Below are 17,917 nucleotides of genomic sequence, written 5' to 3' on the forward strand. Positions count from 1 at the left end.
AGAAACCTATTGGTTCAGATTGAACAAATACCCCAAGCTGTAAGATACACCATTGGCTTCCTTAAAACTATATTGGTTTTTCAGAATAATTGTTAAGATGATAAATATTTACACTTTTTCAAATTTTCCACATTCATTATCTTTTCATTAACTAAAAGATAACAATGTTTTCCACCATCTTATTAATGGGATCTTTGTAGAGATTAACTTAGTTAATTATTTGTAGACTGTATTGTGATAATCACATTATTAATAAATGTCAGTGATTGTGGATTTATTAAATGTTTGACTTATGAACCAATAGGTGGATTAATTTAGGCTTGATATAAGAAGGAAAAAAACCCCAAACTTCCTAACAATATCCAAAAGTAGAAAAGAATGCCTTTGGAGGTAGTGGGGTTCCCTCTCTCCAAACAAAGTTTGGACCACCAAATATCTGTTACTTTCTAAAATTTCAGGCCTTGAAAACAACTAGGCAGCCAGGGGTCAGATTTCTTATGACAGGAATTCCAAGTATAGAGGCAAACTGTGTAAAGACAAGGAGTTGGGAGATGATAGGTAATGAGACTTTTTCTTGCTGCTTCTGGGTATGAGGTCTTCTTGACCCATGACTTTACATATACACATACATATGTGCACACACATACATATTAATGCACACACACGTGTGTATATATACATATACACACATATATACATGTGTGTGTGTGTGTGTGTGTATGTTGGATTGCTTTATCTGGGTACAGATGTATCTCTCCCAGTAGAATGTAAGACCTTGAGTTCCAAGATTATTTAAATTATTTTCTCTATCTCCAGCATCTATGGTGCTTCACACAAAGTAGGAGCTTAGTAAATACTTGTTGAAGCAAAAAAGAGGAAAGAACTTTTTTTTCCCAGGTATGGGATAAATGAGAGGGCCACTGATGTCCCTTCCAACTCAAGAATTCCACGATCCTGTGAATCTTAACAAAAAATGAAAAGTTTGGTTGTTTAATGGCAGTAGTAATTGAATTAATCAATTTCTATACATATTCATTACCTGCATTAGACACATTATGTCTCCTTTTTAACATCTCTGGAAGTTTAGTGTTCTTAGGTAGTGACAAATACCGGGATGTTGAAGTAGATGCCTGTATATATATATATTAAAAAAAAATTAAAGCCCCACCTCATTTTATATGTAATTGCATTTTTCAGAGATAAAGAATGTATAATTCTACCCCAAAAGTTGAATCAGTATTCAAAATTTAAATTATAGTTTTTAAACCTACAATCACAAATTTCTTTAATGAACTAAGAATAACTTATATTTGAAATATTTGACCATCACCCAAGATAGAATGGAAACACTAAAACAAAGTTGTGAAATCATGAGACAATTCAAAAAAATCTGTGAGTCTGTTCATGTATGTATTTGTGTGCATGTTTGTCTAAAGAGTAAATGCTCTGCATCTTCTTAAAAAAGCAATTGAAACATATGATTCACAAAAATTACAAATACAATTGTTTTGATTTTTAAGAATGTATATAAAATGCATAATAGGTATCATATTGTTTTCCTTCTCAACAAGTGGGGGAGGAATGGAAGGAGAGAAACTGTAACTCAAAATTTTTAAATGGATGTTAAAAAAAGAACGTATTATACACATGGAAGGAAAGTTTAAAAAAAAGAAATCATGCTTTAGTTCTATAAAAGCTCAGCTTTTATGATTTCATGAGAGTGATGGAATTATGTTTTTGTTGTTGTCAGTATTCCCAGTGAGGGAACTCCCTCTACTAATACCAATCAAGAACTGTCTTGCAGCTTAACTAATAAAAATACAGCTACAATTTTTCTCATTTTTATTTTTAAAAATGTTTTATTCCAGGGGTAGCTAGGTGGCACAGTGGTTAGAGCACCGGCCCTGGAGTCAGGAGTACCTGAGTTCAAATCCGGCCTCAGACACTTAACACTTACTGGTTGTTGTGACCCTGGGAAAGTCACATAACCCCAATTGCCTCACTTAAAAAAATGTTTTATTCCTGTCATTAAATATTAAAATATTTATTTTACTGGCTCCTATTTGCATACATTGGTTTCATTCTATTTACTTTTTAAAACAGTATTTTTTCCAATTACACGTAAATCTTAACATTCATTTTTTTAAAAAAAATTGAGTTCCACATTTTCTCCCTCTGTCACCTCACCCCCTCTCTAAGATGGTAAGCAATTTGATATGTTGTACATATGTATGTATTTATGTATGTACATATATTCAATTATGCAAAACACATTTCCATATAAGTCATGTTGTGAAAGAAAATTTTTTTTTCATTTCAAAAAAAAAAGGTTATCTTCACAACGACTCTACTGTTTGCTTCATAAAGGACACTGTAAAGAATAAGAAAAATGATAAATAATTCCCATAATTTTAAAGAGGCTTTCTTTGCCAGAAATACATTGAAAAGCTAAAGTGAAAATGCCCAAGTCTTTTTATGTTCATGATATACAGTAGGACTTTGTTCCTGAGTCAGGGAGGATTGAGTTAAGTTACCCGTCTATCCCGGTTCAAGCTGTTGTCTTTCCTTATGCTTTCTCTCAAACTATGCCGACGTCGGATCAAAATCTCTTTCGCTTGCCTTTCACTTGTATCTGTGGTGAGGTTGTGTCTATTGTAGGACAGAGTCTGAAAGGGAAACACATTGGGAATCTTTAACCAAAACACTGATCAGGCCTGAGAAAAGTTAAAATTATGTCACAAAGATCCTTGGCTTTTAAAATCAATTGAATATTGAATATTTGAAGCCTCAATGAAACAAAGAATACTTTTTAAATATCCATGTAAAAGTTTACACTTAATTTTTCTATAACTTGGTCTTCTTTTTGATAAACCAATTACTTTTGCAAAGGAAAGAAGAAACTGGTTAAATAAAGGCTTGTCAGTCTATCTTACCTTAACGTGTTCTATTCAAGAAACAATGAATATGTGTCACAAAGTGTTATTGACAGTGGGCTGAGATAGGAAAAATATTTTTATTTCCAGGAAGTCAAATGCATTTTTGAATATATGATAGACTGTACCACTTTAGCCACAGGAGGGTGCCATGGTCTTTTGATTCAATTCCCTACTCAGCTGTTTCAGGTCCTGTTGTCAAATTCTATAGAAGATATTCCTGCCATATCCACCTCCAATCAAGATAAAAAAAAAAAAACTAAAAATGGGTCCTTTTTATTTTTCAATATATGTATAATGCTTGTAATTAAAAGCTGTCAACTATATGAAGATAAGAATTTCCTAAAATGAATTAAAATTTCTGATGATTTTCATTTCTTCCATTATAAAGGATTTAATAGGGTCACTGATTGAGAGTTTGAAGGGATCGTTGAAACCATCTAGTCCCTTATTTTGCAGCAGAGGAAACTGAGGCCCTAGGTCACACAAGTCATTAAATAGCCAGGATCCGCCCTCAGCTTTTCTCACTCCAAATTCAGTATCCTTTCTACTGTGCCACAGGAAAGAGTGAGAAGATGCACCAAAGCCTAAATGGACATGCAAAGTGTGGTGGGCTCACACCACTCTACTCCTATTTATTAAGCAGAGACTGCCTCTTGCCTCTTTTTTATCCCCAGCATTTAGCATAGTGTCTAGCACATAGTAAGTGCTTACTATTTATTAATTTGTTGATTTACTGATTGATTTTCTATGTACATATCTTGTCCTTTCTTCTAATTTGTAAGCTCTTTTTATCACTAATGCCTAGTATGATATTTTTCACATTGTAAGAAGCAATGAATAGATAAATGTTACTTGAATTACATGGAATTCATCGATAATATGAGAATAGATTGCAGGGAGCTCTAAAAAGCCAGGCAAAGGAATTGTAGACTTCATATAGTAAACCACTGTAGATTTTAAACAGCATGAAGAAAGTGGTACAATCTTATTGGAGGTGATAATAATAAAACTAAAAACAGAAATAATAAGTGTACCATTCTTGAGGATTTCATGCATTAGAATATGTCAGTTCTGTAACTGTAACACTGATGTCTAGCACAACGTAATGGAAGGGTTAAGGAGTGGGCTGATAAACAACAGCTCCCTTTTATGCTTTGGTTTGCCCAATATCATGTTGTTGAAAAGGGTGGGGAAATGACCATGAGCCCATCCAGGGTTTACTATTTTATACAAAAGCACCAAGTCTTTTTTTTTTTTTTTTGAGAGCTGAGCCACATTACTGGGAAGCTGCCAGAGTACAGGCTCAGTGGTCTTTAGGTTAGACAGAGAAGACAGGACAGCCTACTATTTATCTATCATCCCCTTCCTCATTACAGAATACACTTAACAAATTTTTGTTAATTGATTTGGGGGTTTAAAATGTGAGATATATTTGTGTCTATATTTGTATGTATGCATGCATGTATGTATGTATGTGTGTATATATATGTATGTATTTTATATTTTTATATATATATTTTATATTTATATATATATATATAAAGTATAATTAACTATTTTACAGAGGAGGAAACTGAGGCTTAGGGTGAGTGAATTATTTCCCCAAGGAAATATAGCTAAGAAGTTATCCTAGTGATCCTTGTAAGTTTACACTTACTAACTGATAAGAGGCTATTTAAATGCCTAAGGCATGAATGCCAACAAACTACTACGAGATCAAGGCAGTGAGCTTTTTGAAGAAAGATTGGGTGTGGGAGCTATTTTGAAGGGAGAGCTGATGCAATTTTGAGACTAAATAAATATAAGATATACAGGAAAATAAGTGAAATATGATTTCAAAGTTCTGAGACTCCAGGCCTGAGAAAATCATGGTATCAATGGCAGAAAAGAGGAATGTTCCAGGGGAAACCTGGCTGAGGGGTATACTGATGAACTTTACATTGGATGTGCTGAATTTGAGGTGATGGCAGAATATTCAGGTAGAGCCCAATGATATTGGTTTTTTTTTTTGTTTCATTGGAAGACATGAGATATTTTGGTAAACATATTAAAATTCTTACACGCTGTCGTATTTGATAGAGATTCCTTGACAATATTTGTCGTATCTCATCCATTTCACCAGGGGTCAGCTTTCTTATTTTTTCCTCACGATAATCACTGTAAAGGTTTGGAAAAAAAGAATATTTTTAACATTTTATAAATATTGGAATGATAGATTCTCATCTTTCGCAAAGAAAATAATCCTATGAAAAGAGAGTCCTTCAAGAACTATTTAATTAAAAGTTCAAAAATTGCATTAGAGTTTATAAAAAGCACTAAATTTGGAGTCATAAGACTTGGGTTTAAATCTTTTCTTGATACTTACTGTGTGAATTTGGTCAAATTACTTCACCTCTCTACACCTTAGCCTCATCATTGGTAAAATGAAGAAACTGAATTAGATATCCTAAACCACCCTGTTGTTTATCTAATCAAATTAGTTAAACCTGTAGAATTTGGAGACAAGGTCCATAGGTATGGACTTCTGGAAAAAGGAGCCAATGAACAGGATGGGTCAGATCCAGAAGTAACCCACTCTGTGAGAAGACCTATTAAAGCAAGATTGATGAAACTTCAGTCTTTCAGATGCAATCAAGTTGGCTGTCCTATCATCCCAAATTCATCAAGGAGCCATTACATTTTTTAAAAACCTAATATTTAAAAAATTGTAACATATTCAATTGTATTTTAACACATTTGAGGTAATATTAATATAAAGGAAGGGTAATGAATGGTCTGTATAGCTCAGAACAAGAAAGTCTGAAGAGTAAGAATTTATGCAATATTATCCAAGGAAGAAGGTATTTCAATTCCTCGAACATTTAGTAAGCACCTTTTGTGTGTGCCAAGGTGTGCTTAGTACATGGACAAAGTTTAGAAAGATTATTTCTGCCCTTGGAGATCTTACAATCTAATGCATGTGCAAATAATATAAAATAATAAACAAAGTACATAACTGAAGTACAAACAAAGCTTATGTGCGGTCCAAGAAAGAAAAGTTATTAATGACTGAGTTAATAATAAAAAATAATTAATAATAATAAACATATTTCTATAAGAATTCAAGTTTTCTAATGTACCTTTATCAAAACATCTCTGTGAGGAGTGTGTTATATTATTAGTATCCTTATTTTGGGGAAAGTGAGGTTCAGAGAAGCTATATGATTTAGCAAAGTGTCAGAGCTAGGACTAGGTCTCCTGGCCAAGTGTTCTTCCTGTTCTACATTTTCTTTCTTTAAGGTTTTTGTTTTGATTGTTTTATTGATTCTAGCTCTGAAAGAGGCCATAAAGATCATAGGATTGACTTCATAGTGGTATTTATATCAATAGCAATTCAACAGGCCAGATGGAAAGGGTAACCCCTTGCTCTCTAGAATGGTTGGATCAGTTCACAGCTCCACCAACAATGCATTAGTGTTCCAATTTTTCCACAGCTTCTCCAATATTTGTTATTTTCCTTTTTTTGGTCATATTAGCAAATCTGATAGGTGTGAGGTGGTACCTCAGAGTTGTTTTAATTTGCATTTCTCTAATCAATAGTGATTTAAGCATTTTTCTCAATTGGGGAATGACTTACATTCTCATAAATTTGATTTAGTTCCCTATGTAGTTTATAAATGAGGCCTTTAAGGGATGGTATTTTTCAAAGAATATTTTACTGAAAAGCTAAAAGGACAAAAAATGCACACAGAATTAGAGTTTACAGCATCATGATCTAAAGTTTCACTATAATTATAAATGGCAAATATGAAATAACCTTAGAAAGGTAGGGTGCTACAGAGTATTGCTCAGTCTAAGTAGAGTTTTCCTCATCATGTCGATGCAGCTTCTGATATCCAGGTGAAAGGCCCAGACAAGTATGCCTTGGGCCAAGAGAAGCAGTCCCAGAGGTCTCCTCTCACCTCAAAAGAAGAAAAATCTTTCCATAGAAGAAATTTGGATGCAACTAGAAGCTGAAGAAGAAAAACCCAAGTCTCAGAAAGCTGAGGTCTTGAAACAATTAGCTGACAAATGAGAGAATAAGAAAAAAGTAACCAGTAAAATGGCAGAAGAAAAACTGATCAACAAAATGGAAGCGAACAGAGACTCGAAAGACACAAATAGCTGCTAGGCACGAGTGCCTGCCAGAGAAATACAAGCATATTTCAAAAGTACAAAGGCACAAAGAATCCAAAGGCCCTGCTGATGATGAAAGAAAGACTAGTTTAGTCTGAGAATTGATTTTCTCCCATCTCTCTTTTTCCAAATATCCAAGGACTACAGAAGTCAGTGTCATTTTTACCTTTTCCCTCTTAAGTACTATAAAAACTGATGTAGGAACATATAGGTAAATCCAAACTGTACAAATGTCATGTGGGGAGGCAAAAAGAAATAACAAACATTTCACTCTTTCTCTAAAAGAAAAAAAGAAAAGAATGAAAACAGAAGGGAGAGGAAGAAATGTAGGGCATTGCCAAATTGCTTGTAAAAGAGTTTGAACTTGCTCCAGTAAAAATTAGGAACAACTAAAGTTTTGGAGCAGAGTAGTGACATAAAATCTATACAAAAGGAACACAAGTCTGGGAGCAATGTGAAGGATGTTTTGAAGAGGTGAAATGGTGAAAAAGGACAAAGAAGAGGCAATTGTAGGACCAGGCTTATGGTAATGAGAGCCTATAGGGGTGGGGGCTGACAGTGAGAGTGGAAAAGAGTGAAGAGACCCCAATGATAGAGAGGAAAGGCCTCGGTGACTAATTATATACTAGAGTTGAGGAAAAGCAAGATTACCAAAGATCTGAACAAGGGAGACTAAGTGAATAGTGATGCCACTGACAGAAATCGTGAAGTCAGAGGAAATACCATTTTAGAAAGAAAGTATTAGTTTTCACTTTGAAAACATGGAGATCAAGGAGCTGGTAGGGCTTTGAGATCCAGGTATACAGAAAGAAGAAAAGTTAGAACTGTAGATAGATATTTCAGATTTATCTATGTAGAGCTGAAGGCATGGAATGAGATGAGAGAAGGAGGAGGAGGAGGAGAAGGAGGAGAATTAGAAGGAGGAAGAGGAGGAGGAGGAGGAGGAGGAGGAGGAGGAGGAGGAGGAGGAGGAGGAGGAGGAGAAGAAGAAGAAGAAGAAGAAGAAGAAGAAGAAGAAGAAGAAGAAGAAGAAGAAGAAGAAGAAGAAATAGGAGGAGGAGGAGAAGAGGAAGAAGAAGAAGAAAGAGGAGGAGAACAACAACAACAACAACAACAACAATGACAACGACGATGACCGAGAGGAGAGGGTAAGTGAGGAGAGGAGAGGAACTATAAGCTATAATCCTATTGCAGAAACTGCTAATATTATTTCCTTTTAGAAATTATTATGATACTTTGAAGAAAGAAATAACATTAAATTCATTCCAAAAAGTCGTAACAGCCACAAAAACTTTTTGGAAAACACCCCTTTATGTAGTTGCAGTATTATTTTCTCATCATACAAAACATTAAAACAAAGTTGTAAGAGAAATGTTTTCAAAATGATCTGGTTACATCAAGTTAAGTGTTTTGTTTTGAATGTCATTTTTTTTAAATAAAAATAAAATTTGGTATAAAACTTTTTTTTTTAATGGAAAAACTTTACCAATGCACTAATGGTGGTTTGTTAAAAGGCATGGGTGGTGTCCTTAAATCCAGCAGAGAAGGCCAGTACCAAAGGAAAGGGTGGCTAATGGTGCCAAATGCTTTAGAGACAGAAAGAAAGTCGGGACGTAGGAGAGGCATTATACTCTAGTGTTGGGCTCTAATTAGAGTCAGAATACATGAATGGGTACAAATCCCAGCTTCTGCATTTATGAGCTATAAAATCTCAATTTGTTTAACTTCTCTAAGCTTTATTTACCCTGTCAATAAAATGGGGATAATAAAAACTTGCACAACCTACCTTACAGAGTTGTCAAAAGAAAAGTATTTTGTAAACTTTAATACATGAGTTTATTAAAAGTGAAAAATGTGTTTAATCAATCAGCCTGATTATTGACCTTTTATTCTCTACCTTACCAAACACCATACTTTAGGACTTCTACTCAGGGATACCTTTGGGATGATATAGAATCCCAGAATAATTAACACTAAAGAGTTATCTACTTTCTCTCCTTTTCCTAACATTTTATACAAGTAAATTATGATTAAAATAGATGTTAGGGCAAGGATTAGTGGGAGAAATAATAGAAGAATGTGGCTTTATGTAGAAGAGTGGAGCAGGGCAGGGGAACTGGCTTGGTGGATTAGAAGGCAGAGTGTGGGATGAAAAGGAACCTCAGGCCCTACAAGCTGACTTACTTGCACTTCAATCGTATTAACTTCATTCCTTTCCACCTCACCCTTGAGTCAGCAAAGTTCTAGTTGTTTCTTCTCAAAACAATAGGTTACCCAAAGTGCAGAAATTGGAGGAATGGATCAACTCAATGCATCACACATATAGGAGCTATAACTGGAGGCAATGTGTTTCAGTTGGTGGTTGGTGGTGCTATTTAGTCATTTTTCAGTCATGTTTGATTCTTCGTGATCCCCTTTTGGGGTTTTCTTGACAAAGATACTGAAGTGGTTTGCCATTTCCTTCTTCAGCCCATTTTACAGATGAAGAAACTGAAGTAAATAGGGTTAAGTGATTTGCCCAGGGTCACACATCTAGTAAGTATCTGAGGCTAGATTTGAGCTCAGATCTTCTTGACTCCAGGCCAGGCACTCTATCCACTGTCCCACCTAGCTATCCCTCTCTTGAGTCAGAGGACTGGTTCAAATCTTGCTTCTGGTGCTTATTATCTGTGTGATCCTGGGAAAGCCATTTAAAGTACTTGAGCCTCAGTTTCCCCATTTTTATGATAAAGTAATTGGACTACGTTTCTGACTCCTTCCAAGTCAAGATTCTACAAATTCTGACTAAATTCTGCCACTAAGTAGTTAGTGTAGGCAGCAGTTGGCTCTAGAAATAGAAAGGGACAAAGATTGGAAATGTGATTTTTAAAAAATTTATTTGTTATTGGGAACTTCCTGATGAGAAATTAACTCTATCAGTGCAGTTTAGCACCTTCTCTATAACTTATAGTCTTAGAGCTGCCATGTGCACTACAAGATTAAGTGACTTGCCTAAGATCACAGAGCCAATATGTGTGAAACAAGGGTTATCAGGTTTTCCTAGGTGAGAGGCTTGTTCTCTATCCACTACACCATGCTGTGTCTCATCCTAGAACAAAGAACTCACAATTTTATGGTGACCAAAGTGCTCTGAATTTCTATATAAAATCAGCAGGCATCTTTCTCTCCCCATCTATCTCTCTAGGTGCTTTATTTCAAGTATACTTTTTCTTAGCATGAAGAAATCCCATTTCTTCATTCAAAGTGAATCATACAAAAAAGAAAAAAGCTCTTATGTCTGTGATTAATTCAATGGCCTATGAATTTAGAATTCTTTGCATTGGCCTTAAGGTGAGATATCAGAGCATGACCCAGGAAAGTAATGAGGTCCCTTATGTCAATAATCTGTGGTAAAACAGCCACATAATTTATGTGCTAGTTTATACTAGCAAATATAACACACTTTCAAAATATTCAATTACAAAGCATGAGATAAGGAGATTTTAATTCACTTTCAAGCACTGAATTTCTAAAAGCAAATACTGTAATGGAAAAATGGGTGTTATCAGACCCCTCCCCAAATTGACCTCTAAAAATCAGTACATTAATATTTAAACCAGAAAATCTCTCAAGAACTCACCCTCTGCAATGAGTTCTCATTGCTTTGTTTTCCAAGATTAGATCCCTTGGGGTCACTTATCCCTGGGTTTTAAAGATTGTTACAAAAACACACATCCAGCATTGACCAATTTATCTCTACCAAATTATACTTACTTTAGTGAAGCAATAGATGGCACTGTGCTTATCATCCCAGTTTCTGCCATCTCTATGGCATGCTTTATTTCCAACTTCTTATACAATGAAACAATGCTTGACTTGGGTTGGTTTTCCCTAATTAGAAGCTTCCTCAGGTATTTATCATCAAATTTTTTGAACCTGGAAGTAAAGAAAACAAACCTTCTAGTCAGCCATTGTTACTGGCTAGGAAAAAATAAAGAGAGCAGTAAAATTGAAATCACAGGCAATTCCCAATATATACCACACACATATACATATATACACATACACACATACGTATGTTTATATGCATACTATATGTTTATAGAATGAAACTGAAAATTCCTGATGATGGCCTCTGGTTTTAAAAAGATAGACCACTGTCTTTCCTTATAGTAAGTGCTGAGAATATTTACAGAAAAAGAACCATTTCTCAAGAGATCATACAACTGCACAGCAGATGTACAACTGGGTTTGGGCACTAAAGAAAAGAATTCATGTAATTTTTTTTTCTTGTTTTACATTTGTTCTGACTTGTATTCTAATTTGCTGAATCAGATTTCTTGGCAATAATGCATTATCCATTTTAACTTACTTTTTTATAAAAGATAAACAAAAAGTTAAACCCATATTGATATCAATAAAACAATGACATCTGATCTTAAAATGGACTCTTGGGTTTTATTTATTTGCTTTTTTTTGGCCACACCTTCCATTTATTTGCCAAACTACATAGACACTAGTTTCTTATTCTCAACAACAGAATCTGTAAGTACTTGAAAAGGCTACAGCATGCCTGCCATATTCCCTTTCATATCATCCTCTAGAGACCAAATCATATTAGCAAGGCGTGGCCTACCAGAAAAAACAATACTAAGAACTTCAGCTAGAGTGAATAGAACCCTACCACACCTAAAGCAATTATTCTTCTCCCAGTTCATCTTCTAAAAACAACAAAGGTTATACATGCATGTAGCAGACAACTGATCTAGGTCATATGGCAGAATAATGGATGTCTGCACTAAGTATATATACATAGTATGAGTGAAGCTCAGAGTTGGAAGGGACTTCAGAAGTTATTTAGCCAAACACAGGAATCCCCTCCTGAGCACTCATTACAAGTAGCTGTCCAATCTTTTGAAGATCTCTAGTGACAGTGAGATCACTCTCATGCACTTTTGGACAGCTAATTGTTAGAAAGTTTTTCATTATATTGAGCTAGTTTAGCCATAAAGGCAAAGAAAAAGACTACATAGCCCCTCTTTGATTACACGGCCATTCAAACATTTGAAGATATCTATCATTCCTGAAACACCCCTAGTCCCACTTCTGAGTCTTCTCTTTTCCTGAGTCTTTTCTCTTTTCTTTTCTCATGTATTTAGCTGATCCTCATATTCTTTGGTTTGTGATCTCACCATCCTGGTTGGTTCTGCTCTACTTTGTCAGTATCCTTCAGAAAATGTGCCAATAACGGGAGAAAATATTCTAGTTTGGCCTGACCATGTCAGAGCACAATGGAACTATAATCTCGTATGTTTTGAACACTTTCTATTAATGAAGCCTTAAGTTGCATCAAATTTTTTTACTGCCATGTCACATTATAGACACATAATAAGTTTCTAGTCTACCCAAACTTTCAGGCCTCTTTCACAAGAACTGTTTCTTGGCCATGCCTCTGTACCCAATACAATATTGTACAATGTATTTTTTTTAACCTGAATGTGACTTTACATTTATCCTTGTCAGTGCCCATTAATGGAGAACAGAAGATCAAACTATGCTATGAGAATATAGTGAAATATTATTTTGCTATAAGAAATAATAAAAAGGAAGGCAGAAACCTGTGAAGATATTATGAACTAAGGCAGAATGAAGTGAATAGAACAAGAAGAAAAATTATACATAACTACAAAATTATAAAGACAAACAACTATGAAAGACATAAAAAGTGAAACAACTATGAAAGATTTTGATCAATGCATTGACCAACCACAATTCCAGGGGACCTATGAAATATACTACCCACCTGCTGACAAAGAAGTGATGGATTCAGGATGCAGTGTGAAAGATATATATACGTCTGTGCATATGCATGCATGTAATATGTCTATGTATGTATTGACATGGGTGATGTAGGAATCTGTTTTGCCTGAAAACTATGTAAGTTTGTTAAAAATAAGGGGGGTTGTTTGTTGTTTTTTTGTTTGCTGCACTGGGGGAGGGGAAGAGGTGAGAGGGAGAAAAATAGATTTTTGTTAATTGAAAAAATTAAATTTAAAAGGAATAAAGTAAATAATTGCTTTTAGACTTTTATTCAAGGCCTTTTTGAAATAATTAATGAGTTAGTTTACTTTTTTACTAAAAAAAAGTCTCAACTTTTATTTTATTAGATTTGGCTCACTATGTTTTAGCTTCTAACTATCATCCAATCAGCAAGTCTTCCCAGTTTTTTGTTATGTGCAAGTTTGATAAGCATTCTACCTATTCCTATATCTAAGTCATTGATAAAGTTGTCGAACAGTAGAGCCAATCTAGATCTTCTATGACAGAACACCATCCAGGATGATACAATCATTCATCAATTAATCAGTCAACAAGCATTTATTAAGCACCTACTATGTTCTGTACTGATGGCAAGAGATACAGATACAAACAATAAAACCATCCTCACTTTCAATGAATTTACACTCTAGACAATTTTTATACTTTGGGTTTTGTAATGCAACTGGTTTTCCATCTACTTTATTGCAATATCATATTGTCCACATCTCAATCCTGTCCCTGAGGATACTGGGAAACACTTCACTAAATGAATGCACTGTTGAAATCCAGGTAATAATATCTAAGACTTTTTCTTGTTCTACCTGATAAACTAGTAACACTGTCTAAAAAAGAATATGAAGTCATTTTGACATGACCTGTTCTTGATGAATCCATATCCCTTTTTTGGTTTTTTGTTTATGCTCTGTGGACAATGTTACAACCCACAACATTATTTTAAAATCTCAATGCCCACATTAATTTCTTATGTCATCAATTTAAATATTCCCTCCATATATCACAGCATATATCACAGCTGAGTCACAGCTGCCCATGTTGTATAACTCCTGTCCATGTCCTCCCATTAGTTTGCCATATCAAGTTTACCTAACATCCTGAAAAACTTCCTCACTTGCTCCAGATGATTCAAGGAGACAAGTGCAACATCTGTTCTCTCCTCATCCCTCATATTCATCATGTGACTGGTCCATCTTATTTTTTCAATAATATTTTTTCTTATGACATTATTTACTATTTTCTAAGGTTCCTTATATGTAGCATCCTCCTTATACCCACCTTGCACATTTCCACTTTGCATTCTATGTGATGCTCATTTTCAGTTCTTCTCAGACTATTGTGCTCTATGTCTCAAAGCCTCATAATAACACCAACAGAATAATGGTATCAAAAATATGGGCTTTTCTTTCTGGGAGTAAAGGAGCTTTGTAATTTCCTGAAGGCAATAAAGTTATTCCTTCCACATCACAACTCTTCCCATCACAGTTTCAATATATCACAAGTCAACAAAAATTAGATGGGAGTTTTGGGGGAGTTTTGCAGAAGTCACAGATAACATGTAAAAGCCAACAGACAACACAGAAAAAGCTTAGAGAATCAGAAATTAACCCAAATTTTATAATAAGGTATTGTAACAATTCAATAAAAGAAAAAGAGCAATTCAGTTTTCTTCTCTGGTAAGAAAAGAAGGCCAAAAAATTACGCAGATTTTCAGATCGCAGAGGCACCGTGTCCCTAACCTCTATGATGTGGAAGGGATAACTATAGTTTTCACTCTTCCTCCTCCTGTTTAATTTCAGGCTCAACTCATTATCTATTCATATTATCTGTTCCAGAAACTTAAATTATTGGATAAACTCCCTAATTGTCTACCCAGTTGCATGTCATATTTTGGACAGAGGTTTTTAACTTGAGATACACAAACCCACAACGGGTCAATGATTAGATATCAGACGGTACTTGACCTTGGATGAGAAAAAAAATATATTTTTATTTCCACTAACCTCTAAGTGAACTTTAGCATTTCCTTCAAACAATGGTAGTATTAGGTTTCACCAGATTGTCAAAGGAGTCCATGACAAAAAAGAAAGGTTAAGAACCCTTGAGCTAGGCAATATTTTTCATCCATTTGGTTTTTCCTGTGTGAGAAGTTAGGCCAAAATTTTTAGTGGTCATGAATCTCTTCCAAGAGGCTTTGATGCATCTGAGATGATATCTGCAAACAGGAGAACCTGGAAGCCTTCACCAACCACAGGTAATCCCTATTGAACTTGGACTTTGCACTACTTCTCCCCCACCACACCTTTAGTAAACACTTCTGGCAAATACAGATATTACCCTTTGATGCCTTACCTGATGTTTATTATCATAGGGTTACTGAACAAAGTATCTCTAATCGTCATATATTTCAAAGAACCTTGAATAATTTTGATGTATGGTTTGGAAAAATTTGAATAAAAGAGAAGTTGTAAGATAGCAATTTGCTCTAGCAAATCATTTAAAATATTAAACATTTTCTTAATCAATAACAAACATTTAAAATACAAAGAAAAACAAAAAAGAGAAGGTATTGAGGGGTAATGGATGGAATGCTAGACTTAAAGACAGAAAGACATGGGTTCAAATATCACTTCAGATATTTAATAGATGTGTGACTCTGAGGAAGTGACTCTCTCTGCCTCAGTTTCCTCATCTGTAAAATGAGGGTACTGGATTTAATAGATTCTAAGGTTCTCTCAAGCTCCAAATATATGATCTGATCCATGGCTGAAATATGGTTATTTCATAGGTTATTTTTACATATTAAATGTAACAAGTTATTAACAAAATTGTCCAGTTTCTATAATTGACTTTTTTCTTTTGTTTTTGTTACACTGATGTTCTTCTCTCTCACTTTCTTCCTCTGCTCTTTCTCTTTCACCCCTCTCTCTCTTTGTATTTCTTTCATTTTCCAATAATTCACTCCTCCCTCCCAACAGAACCCTATGTTATAAGTAAACAAAGTTGAGCAAAACAAACAAATATAGGAGAATGAAAAACTCATTCCAATCATCTAGTCTATCACTTCTCCATTGAGGGGGTTGGAAACATTTTATCATCAATCCTATGAAATCAATATTGATCACTGCACTGACTTGAATTTTGAAGTCTTTTAAAGTTGCTTTCCCTAAATGTGTTTATTGTCTAAACTGTTCTTGTTCTACTTATTTCATTCTACATTAGCTTATAGATGTTTTTCCAAGTTCTTTTGGGAAATTCATGTTTGTCCATTATTATTCATATACCACAATTTGTTTAGTCATTTCCCAACTTTGTTACTCTAAGAAAGCACCACTATAGTTTTGTTCATGTTCATCCTTTCCTTCTATCTTTGACATCTTACAAGAATATGGCTAGTAGTGGGAAAACTGAGTCAATAGCTACATAAAGTTTAGTAACTTTTTAATTATAACTCAAAATTGTTTCTCAGAATTGATGGGAAAAATGCAGTTCATCCAACAATGTATGAATGTACCTGTCCTCCCAAACTCTAAACTTCTATAATATTCATGATTTTCATGCTTTGACATTTATGTAATCAAGAAGTTGTAAAAGCTGAGTTATTTTAATGTGCATTTCTCTTTTTAGTGATTTGAAATATTCAATTTCCACACATAGTTTGCAATTCTTCTGAAAACTCCTTGTTCATATCCACTGACCACTTACCCATTAAGGAATGGCTCTTATTTTTACGTATTTGTATTAATTCTCTATACATCTCGAATAGATATTTGAGTAGCTATTTGCTGTAAAGATTTGTTCCCAATTAAATGTTTCTTTTCTATTTCTAGCTATATTGGCTTTGTATATTCAAAAGCTTTTTGATTTTACATAATTGAAAATGTTCACTTTGTCTTCTATGATCCCCTCTATAGTATGCCTAGTTAAGGATTCTTCCTCTACCCATAACCATGAAAGGTACCTCATTCCATTTTCCTCCGATTTATTTTTATGATATCACTGCTTATATCTAGCTCATATGTCCATCTAGAGCTTACTGTATAAGATGTTGATGTAAACTCACTTTTTTGCCAAGCTGCTTTCTGGTTTTCCAGACATTTTTTTAGTTGAATAGAGAATTTTTACCACAGCATTTCTTGTCCATTGGAGTAGTACTATGTTAAATTGCTTTTTTGGTTTTGATTACTTAAATTTTTTTATTTATTAAACTTTTATATTTTTAAACCAATACCAAATAGTTTTGATAATTACTGCCTTATAGCATAGATTAAGATAGAAAATGATAATGCCCCATCTTTCCTTTGTTGTCATTGTTGTTGTTGTTCAACCTTCTCAGCATGTCTGACTCTTTGTGATCCCATTTGGGGTTTTCTTGGCAAAGATAGTGGAGTGGCTTGCCATTTTCTTCTCCAGCTCATTTTACAAATAAGAAAACTGAGGCAAACAGAGTCAAGTGACTTGCCCAGGGTCACAAGGCTAGTAAGTGTCTGAGGCTGGATTTTAATATGGGTCTTAGTGACTCCAAGCCTGGTACTCTGTGCCACCCATCCTTCCTATTTTTATTATTATTTCCCTTGAGATTGGCCCTTTGTTCTTTTTTTCCTACAGTGATTCTTTTTTAAAACATATTTATTATTTATTTATTTTGAACAATCTTTTCAATTTAAATTTTGAATTTCAAATTGTCCCCCTCTCTCACACACCCTCCCCATCCACTGAGAAAGAAAGCAATATATCAATTAAACATGTGAAATCATGAAAAACAGATGTCTATATTAACCACATTTAAGAAAAAGAAATAAGAAAAATAAAGTGAGAAAATTATACTCAATTTGTACTCAGAGTTCATCATTTCTTTCTCTGGAGGTGGATAGCATTTCTTCATTATGAGTCCTTTGGAATTGTCTTGGATCGTTATATTGATCAGAATAGCCAAATCTTTCAGTTTATCATCATTACAACATTGATGTTACTGTGCACAACGATCTCCCAGTTTTGCTCATTTCACCTTG

The 17,917-nt window shown here is 34.4% G+C and overlaps 1 protein-coding gene across 1 annotated transcript in view; it reads right to left on the bottom strand.

Moving 5' to 3' along the window:
- The window catches only part of SLC9A2 (solute carrier family 9 member A2), a 126,650-nt gene that overhangs the window by 10,130 nt on the left and 98,603 nt on the right, over positions 1-17,917 (bottom strand). The window contains exons 8-11 of the mRNA XM_043997537.1: positions 10,845-11,006; positions 4,997-5,093; positions 2,535-2,666; positions 1,040-1,130 (exon numbers count right to left, since the gene is read on the bottom strand). Of these exons, the coding sequence (XP_043853472.1) occupies positions 1,040-1,130; positions 2,535-2,666; positions 4,997-5,093; positions 10,845-11,006 (482 nt within the window). The remainder of the gene's footprint in view (positions 1-1,039; positions 1,131-2,534; positions 2,667-4,996; positions 5,094-10,844; positions 11,007-17,917) is intronic.

This window comes from Dromiciops gliroides, chromosome 3 (genome assembly GCF_019393635.1).
Source record: "Dromiciops gliroides isolate mDroGli1 chromosome 3, mDroGli1.pri, whole genome shotgun sequence".
Taxonomy (NCBI): Eukaryota; Metazoa; Chordata; class Mammalia; order Microbiotheria; family Microbiotheriidae; genus Dromiciops; species Dromiciops gliroides.